Below are 9,439 nucleotides of genomic sequence, written 5' to 3'. Positions count from 1 at the left end.
GACTAAATTTACTGTAGATTTAGTCGACTAAAATTGTATGATATTTAGTCGACTAAAACTAGACTAACACTAAAAACAATTCAGATGACTAAAATATGTCTAAAACTAAATGGCATTTTAGTCAAAAGACTACGACTAAAACTAAATCAAAATTTGCTGTCAAAATTAACACTGATCCACATGAGGTCATACAGTATACAATGTCAAAATGTTGAAGGTTTCTAAAAGCAGTGTGGAGACCATCACTGAAAAAAATGAAAGACATTTAAAACCCCAAAGACTGGTTATCCATCCAAAAAGAGTAATGAGGACCCTGGCCACTCCTGTTTACTAAACCTGTGCCAGAACCTAGTCTTAGCCAACTGGCACTTCCAGGACTTTGAGAAGACTATAGAAAAAGATTCCTAGATCTGATGAGAGGAACAGCTCTCTCTTTGGCTTGCAAAAATCGCTAAAACCATGAAGTCAAGCAGGTTCATGGAGCAGGAAGCTTTTTATGGGCTAGAACTGGGAGATCTGATCTAGGGGTGGCTCGATACCATTTTTTCAGAACCGATCCCGATCCAATACCAAAAATTCTGAATATCGGACGATACCGATCTGATACCAGCGCAGGTTTTTTTTTTAAAGGGGTCATATGATGCGATAAATGCCTCGATTGTAATGGGTTTTATTGTTTTTGTCTCGTCGCTCCGGCCGGGACACGGCATCACAGTATAGTAAGGGGCGTAACATTTCCATCACACGCTTGAGGTATTCAGCCAATCACAACGCACTGGATAGCTGGCCAATCAGCGTACACCTCGCTTTTCAGAACGATGAATGATGAGTCAAAGCCAAGATTTAAACCCCACAGAAAATGTGTTCAGAGACCTGAAGATTACAGTTCACAGATGATCCACAAAGCATCTGCATGGAGGACACAGGAATAACTGACCAAATCCAGTTCTGCAAATCCAGAAGATGCACAACCTACTTAGAGTAAGTCTCGCAGCTGTAATCACTGCCAAAGGCAGCTCTGCAAAAGATGAAAAAAGAACCTGAATATAGGAGGATTTTTTTTTTTTTTAAAGTGCACTTTTTATTTTCATGGATATTTTACACATAACAACTCTTTCTAATATCTAATGTTTTCTCAAATAGCAATGAGATAAACTGGAGAGCAAATGGAGACTTTAGGTTTTCCTCCCGAGAAAAAGTGTCCATTAATCTCATGTCTCTTTTCTATGGATCTCAACGTTGATTCAAAATGTCCCCAAATTTGTCAAGATACAAAGTCTACAACCAAACATCAGATCATCTCAATATGAGCTCAAATAATTCTCATAAAATCCTTCCAAGAGCAAATGATCTGAGTATTAGTTTGAATATTGAATGAATGAGGCATTTATATAGTGCTTTAATCATAATATATTATTTATTTTTAAAACGCTATATGCTCTAAATGTTGAATATAATGACAATAATTGTCTCATATGTGACAAAGTAGAACTATGTTTAAATAAAACAACTGAGACTATATATCCTGAGCTATGAAAGAGCAATAAAATTTTAATTGAGCAATAAAAAAATTGAGGTTTTCAAACTACCCCGCAAAGGAGTGTGCAGTAAATAAAATAAAAGGATGCATAATAATAATAATAATAATAATAATAGTAATCATCATCATCATCATTAATAGTAATAACAATAAATATATTGAATAAAACCAGTCAACATTTATCAAATCTTATATATTACACAAACTTTATTATATAAAAAATTATGCATTATAATTTAGGATGGGGGTCTCTTATAAGAGGACCATCATAGTTGGTTGTCCTTCAGATCAAAAAGTTTGAAAACCTCTGATCTAACAAAACACCAAAGACCCCTTCCCCCTGAAAAATGCATATATACCTTGTGCGAGACATTCATGATTTCTCAGAGTTCCTCATGCTCTCAGGAGGCGAATGTGGGCATATGAGAATAGAGATTGCAATCTGATATTGTTTATTTGGATTATAATGCTCCCAAAGATACTATCAGGATTTAGCGGGTGCGAGTTAGCATTTGAAAGCCGTGTGGCAGTGGGATGCGCCAGTGAAAATCTGCCATTTAACACATTCTCTCTGCTCTCATTCACCTCTCGTTATTAACATAGACACTTGGGCCCTGCTAAAGGACAGCGCTCGTTAACACTATGGCTTTCTGCTTTTAATGAGGCTCTGACACATCACATGCAACCAGAAGTCCACACTAATGCATGCATGGTCACCAATGCACACTCGTACAGCGCCGAGAGCGAGGATGAAAGATTCGAGGAGAAACACATTTCTGACAGGCAGAATGAGCCATTGATCTGATGCTCACTCATTCTACTGCAGTTACTCACTTCACAGGCATCAAATGCACCAAAGGAATCAACTAAACAGGCTGAGAAACATGCAACAAACCTTCTTATGACCAACCAATCAGCTCAACCAGGGCTAGACACATAGATTCACACAATATTCATCAATCAAAATGTTTTTCTTAAGATAATTTCTAGAATATTTGGTTATATTCTTGGAACACAAGATCAGCTCCATCTCAATCCAAATAATTAAACCTCAGACTGAAACCTGAACAAATGGGCAAGGACCATTCATAACCCAACAGAAATAAACCCACCCACAATTAGCTACTAATGACTAACCAGTTGCTGTTGGCCACTAGTAGATGTTTCTACTCAACTGTCATATTCATCTGTCAGGATCACGTGAAGTTCATTGTTTGCACATTTGCTCAGCGTATTTCCATTGGAGGTCACTGGCTAAAAAAGGAAGCAATGGCCAAAACACCACAGATATGCCACATTTGGTTGCCTTCAGCATGGTCAATGATTGCTTTCAAAACAGAGTCAATTAAATCATCATACATACACTTTAGGCATTTTGACATATGTACATTTTTGTAATTGCTGTAATTGTGCACAAGTGACACTTTTGTTAACCCAGCCATATTTGAGCTATAATTAAAGTGCAGAAATTGCATTTGAAATCGGGCTTAAATATATGTTAGAATGTAGAACCAACCAAGCTACAGCACTACTGGTAAATTTTGAGACGTTTTGAGATCCTCACAGCCATTGGCTGGCAGCTGCCTATTATTTGCATAAAGGTATAAAGCATAAAGCATTTTTGAGGCTCTCACATTATACTCCACACTGCTGCCAATCCCACAATCCCTGCTCAGCTCCAAGGGGTCAAGGTTTGGATAGTTAGCATGGCACTGTTAGCACCTGTCCTTTGACATCCATTCAAAATTAGCTGTGTATTCCAATGAAATACTTTTTTTTAGCAAGCAACATTTACTACAATTCAAAGGCTTATAGAGTCAGTAAGATTTTTTAGCAAGGATGCAATAAATTAAATCAAATGTGACAGTAAAGACATTTACACCACTAAAAATACTTCTAAATAAATGTGGTTCTTTTCTATTTAAAAAAACATGATTTCCACAAAAATATTAAGCAGGACAGCTGTTTAATAATAAGAGTGAATCATCATATTAGAATGATTTCTGAAGAATCATGTGACACTGAAGACTGGAGTAATGACGCTGAAAATTCAGCTTTGCATCACAGGAATAAATTACATTTTAAAATATATTGGAACAGAAAGCTGTTATTTTAAATTGAAATATTTTGTCATAATATTACTGTTGTTACTGCATTTTTTATCAAATAAATGCAGCCTTGGTGGTGACCATAAGAGACTTTGTTGAGGCACCAAACTTTTAAAAGCCAGTGTATATATCATACGTATAGTATATTTGTATTGGGAATGCTAATGGTTAGCTGTCGGCGGGTACAACAAGAACAAATAGGAAACAGATGCTCATCTCGTCCATTCATGCATCAAAATCGCCAATTTTCACCTAAATCGAATGACTTCCGGATGCTGCAAATCACACGTTTAAACACCGTCAACACGTCACAACTAACCTCAGGTTAAAAAAAAGAAATGAAAGCCATGCTCATATGCAATCAAAGTTCAAGCACGCCTCCAAATCCTGGCTTCAGTGTGTGCAATACTGAAAAAAAATGATTAAATTAAATATGCCACCTGCAACCGTAATAACACCTGTATCTGTCCAAAAGGAACAGGTGAGTTACTGCACTTCAACACGGCGCTCTCATATCCATCAGCACCATATGTCGCTCCAGAGGGCCCTGGGGACGCGGTACAATACACTGCAACCCAACTGACAAGTCTGACAGCCTCGCGACAGTCGGGAAAAAGTCCCTGTGAATTACAGTAAAGCTCCGATAACCCACCCGTCACTGTATCTACCTTTGATTTTCCGTCTTCTCTCCAAGTGCCCAGTTTTCAAAGTCCGCCGCAATCGCACTAATGAAGACGGGTTGCGTTCAAGAGCAAAAATAGCAAGGAGGATAAAAAAGGCACAAAAAGAAAGAGAACAATCAAGTGCATGCTTGAAAGAGATGAGAACAGGACAGGCAATAGAAGACAGAGAGAGAGAGAGAGAGTTTGGAGCGCTGACAGAACTCACCGTTTGCTGCAGGTCAGGGATGCCTACGCGGACGACCAGTGTGTTGCCCTGGGGTTCCTCCATGGGGCCGGCCGGCGCTCGGCAGACGTCGGCGTGCGGAGAGCGGGAGATGTCCCCCCGGCTGGTGCTGGAGAGGTGGCGGGGAAGAGGCTGCGCAGGGCGAGAGTAGATGAGGAGAGGGAGAGAGAGAGGCGAGAGAGGGAGAGAGGAGAGGGGGAGGGCAGAGGGGGGCTCAGACGGGAGTTCAGGCTGCTGCTGTGGACGATCTCTGGGCTGGGAAGGCTCATGTTTGCCCGAGCCCGCACTCACAGGCATGCTCTGTGTGTGTGGAGCTCTGACTGCATAGTGCCTCCCTCATGCACACACACACACACGAGGAGCTGCTGGCACACGCGCACACACACACCAGCGCAGGGAGAGCGAGAGAGAGAGAGAGAGAGAGACAGGGGAGGGGAGAGATGCAAGAGAGGATTAGAGAGAGAGAAAGAGAGAGGTTAGATGTGTGCTGTGATTAAGCATTTCAAGCATCAAACCTGTGGCTATAATGCCAATTTTAACACATTTATCAATGACCAATACAACAGATTACAACATCAGCATTAAATGATGCAAAATAATTCACAAAATAATTCTAATGATCTGATATTGGTTATTTATTATTGCAACAGCTCTCTTGTTTCTGTTAAACTAATATTTCGTTTCTATAAAAGACCTCTGGTGCAAGTAACCAATATTCAACACTGCTGCACTAGTTTAATGTCCCTATACACTCTCTTCACAAATAATAAAATTCAAATCCAAACAATTTTATGTCCATTTATTTATTTATTTAATTGAGAAATGGCCATATAAGTTATCGCAAAATATACTGCTGCATGGCTTATGTTTATGCCGTACATCTACAAGAAGTTCACCAAGCCTGCATTTACAGTATTTGATTAAAACCGTAATATTACGAAATATTATTACAAATTAAAAATGTAATATTTTGTTATATTCTATTTAAATGTCATTTAAAATATAATTTAGTCTTGTGATGCAAAGCTGAATTTTCAGCATCATTACTCCAGTCTTCAGTGTCACATGATCCTTCAGAAATCATTTGTGGATTTGAAATATTTCTTATTATCATTATCAATGTTGAAAACAGTTGTGCTGCTTAATATTTTTGTAACAAACCATGATACTTTTTTAGTATTCTTTGATAAATATAACGTTCCTTTATAACATTATAAATGTCTTTACTGTCACTTTTGATCACTTTTGATCAATGTGTCCTTGCTAAATAAAAGTATTCTTTTATATATAAATGTTTGGGGTCAATAATTTATGTTGCTTTTTTATTTTATTTTAGAAAGACTTAAAATTATTAACGAAATTATAGAATCTGAAAAACAAAAAGGTAAAGAATTTGAAATTTGTGGACTATAATGCTGGTTAAATACATTTCTGAATGAACAATAAAACGATTTACAACATTATCATTAAATAATGCAAAAAAGTCACATCAGATATACAAAAGAACTCTAATGATCTCTTACTGCAGGGCTCTGTGCAATACTTGATGACACTAATTGAACACTGACCCAGGCAACTTCGTACATAGCTGTGCTAGTTTCATATTGTCTGTATCGCTCCAAACTATCTTTCTTCTCACATAAAATAAGGTCCAATCAATATTTAATGTCCATTCACCTTTTATTCAGTAAACAGCCGTGTAATTTGGATAAGAGGATAATTCACTTTCAGCCAATCATTACCACAAAATAAACCCATTTGGGTTTACATTTTTGATAATTGCCAGAATTACAGTGTAAAATGACAAGAGGGAGATTTTGAGCGGGAAAGGCAAACCTGTCCTGTGGGCTATAATTCACAATCAGACAGAATACATTTAAACAATGATATCAGATACACCAAGAATTCTAATGATCTAATAAATCAGATACATGATAATTGGCAGAGTTTCAGTTTAAAAACATAAGCGGATGAGTGAGAGACAGAGAGAGGCTGTTGAACTGCTATATTGATTTCAAGCAAATATTGCCTTCACAGTCCACAGCAAACCATCAGCTACCAACACTATCTGACAAAGTTTGATGTGTTTGATGAATCCATGCAATCCAGTGCTAAAAGCACTGAAAGAATACTATAACTGCACATATACCGTATGCAAATGCAAGTTAATACATGCAAATACATGACACTATCAGCTGGCGTCATGCATTCTTAGTGAATTCCCCCCTCAGCATGCAACCAAATGCAGGCAAACAAAAAACAAACAAATAAAGAAAGCAAGAAAGCCTGACATGTAATCAGCACAGAGTAAAACAGTTATGGATTCACCACAGGGATCCCCTCCCTCCCATCATTGTGATGTCATCGTGCTAGAGCACCGCGATTGGCTGGATCAACGTCACTGACTCCTGCTCTCATTTGCTCACATGCCCTCGTCTTTATCTCTGTGGGCCAAAATCTGATTGACCCCATGCCATTGTTCCACTTTATTATGCCGTCCATCTCAAACTCATTCGCTCCCATGACACGTTTTCCCTCAGTCTCTGTCTCATTCCTTTGTTATCCTGTTTCTCATTCACTCTCTCTCTCCCTGTACAGTATTAACTGACTATTTCCTTCAATTTGTCTTGTTCGGCAGCATAATTGCGTGTCAGAGTCTTTCTTGCATTAACACTCATGGGCATATTGTTTTTTAAACTGTCATTTTCCAGTGTGAACACACACAGAGCTGGGCTGTATGCCGTGCCACCTCTGTGGGAGGTTAAATTAGCAGACAGACAGGAAGTAGATGTAAAAACAGATGAAAGTTTTATAGTGTGCCGCTAATGCTTAAAATCACTTCTGCTTGAACCACTAGTCAACTTTAAAGACCTTCTGGGTTCTCAATATGCTAGTGCAATAAAAAAAAAAAGGCAGCTATGTATTTTCATGTTGTATACTACCTGAGACAAACAGTAAATATAATATTATAAAGGCAATACGCAATTTGCAAAATTAAAAGATTTATTTTGGTCACTGTATTCAAGCATTTTTTATTATTATTACCTGGAAAATATTTCAATATTGTTTGGATAGTATATTTTATAATAGACTACATATTATTCTTCTTGCACAGAATATTGTGTTATAGTGAGCGAGCTAAAGGTGACAGAGGCAAGGAAAAAATCCTTACAAAACTAAACAAAAAACACAAAGCAAACTCATTAATGAACCTATCAGCAAGGAACTAAACTAAACTAAACTAATCAAAACAATAAAAACCAAAACAGACTGATTAATAAGTTTATGCATGCTGCAAGGATCAAAACTAAACATAAAAAACCAAGACAAACTTTTATTAATGAGTTTATGCATGCTGCAAGGAGCAAACAAAACAAAGAAAAAACATGCATGCATACATACATGAATGAATGAATGAATAAATAAATAAATAAATACACAAACACACTATTAAGCAATAAAGGATTTACACTGACAGAGAAAAGAAAACTATACATATCAAGTCATTTCAAGCGGTTAAAAAAAGCCACGAAAAGCTCTTATGTCCATTGAAAGCTCAAGGCAGTAAGTAGTAGCTGCTTATATCACTGCTGGAATCAGCTTTAATCTGCAACGAGAGAGCAGTCAAGATGATTTAACATGCGGTACACAGTGTCTTGAGCTTCTGCTAACATGAACCAACCAACGGCAACATGCATAATGTAGCTTTCACTGCTTGTATGATGGCACTTAGAATATTACATTTAAAAACGTATATAGTCATATATATGTTATGAAAGCCTAGTAGCATCCTACGTGCAGGCTGAGTTTGATTCTGTTTCAGGCCATTTCCCAATGTCATTCCCCGTTTTTCCCAGCCCATCTCATTACAGAAAGTCTTCATAAATAATGACTAAAAATAACATCTGCTATATGACTTTGAGCAGACATTTCTCAGCAACTGGCAACAGCTCAAAGACAGATTTAACAGGACAACAGGCCTGCACACATACAGTAAGACAAGCCTGGCAGAACCCAGCTTCAGTATTTCAAATAAACAGCCTTTTTTCTCTATAAAAGACACCTCAAAAGGAACAACTTTCTGAGAAAACAGCAACAAAACCAAAAAGCCCCCACTGATATCATGAGAGACTCAAAATTTGAGGAAGTTGAGGCAAATCCGCCTGTGATCTGTCGGGCTTGTGCGAGGAGAATGAGAAACCTCTGGTGACTGTGGTGAACCTCAGTCACCACAGCGGATGTTCACATCATACGACTGCCAGCTACCCACAACCCACATAACACTCTCAACTGAGCATATGATTAACATTACATAAATGTTAGGCTGCTATTATTTATTGTACATTTGGTCACACTTTATTTTAAGGTCCGTTTCTCGCTATTAAAGGGGTCATAGGATGCCCATTTTCAGTTGATATGATTCTTTAGGGTTTTAATGAAAAGTCTGTAACATAGTTTGGTTAAAATTTCTCAAAAACACCTTTTTTCCCCTGTCAAAAACAGCTCTTTTCAGAGCAAGCCGTTTTTGTAGCATTGTCCTTTAAATGTTAATGAGCTCTGTGTCAGTACGTCATAAATAGAACAAGGCATCAGTTTAATGTCGGCTTTTGTCGTGCCGCGCCGCATCTAGTGTAGACAGTGTCACTGGTTATAATGGTTTCTACTGTATTTTGCCGCTCGCGTCCGGTGTAGACACTGTGTTTAATGTCATTGGTGAGGAGGAAAGCCTGTGTGTGTCCTATGCCTTAGCGAACAGCATGAAACCCACAAAAAATAAATAAATAACAGAGAGAGAATAATAATAAGTTATTCTCTCTATGCTATTTTTCAATGTTTCAAGTGATGCAGGTGTTTTTTTCCCTGTAGGTTTTTTAAATAAAAAAAA

At 37.8% G+C, this 9,439-nt stretch overlaps 1 protein-coding gene across 1 annotated transcript in view; it reads right to left on the bottom strand.

The window, feature by feature from the left end:
- Nucleotides 1–9,439, bottom strand: part of shank3a (SH3 and multiple ankyrin repeat domains 3a) — a 265,841-nt gene that overhangs the window by 219,833 nt on the left and 36,569 nt on the right. The window contains exon 2 of the mRNA XM_016515151.1: nucleotides 4,537–4,916. Within this exon, the coding sequence (XP_016370637.1) occupies nucleotides 4,537–4,851 (315 nt within the window). The 5' untranslated portion in view covers nucleotides 4,852–4,916. The remainder of the gene's footprint in view (nucleotides 1–4,536; nucleotides 4,917–9,439) is intronic.

This window comes from Sinocyclocheilus rhinocerous, unplaced genomic scaffold (assembly GCF_001515625.1).
Source record: "Sinocyclocheilus rhinocerous isolate Xijiao unplaced genomic scaffold, SAMN03320098_v1.1 scaffold717, whole genome shotgun sequence".
Lineage (NCBI taxonomy): Eukaryota > Metazoa > Chordata > Actinopteri > Cypriniformes > Cyprinidae > Sinocyclocheilus > Sinocyclocheilus rhinocerous.
The sequence above is the reverse complement of the archived record's forward strand: the minus strand, read 5'-3'. Positions and strand labels throughout refer to the sequence as shown.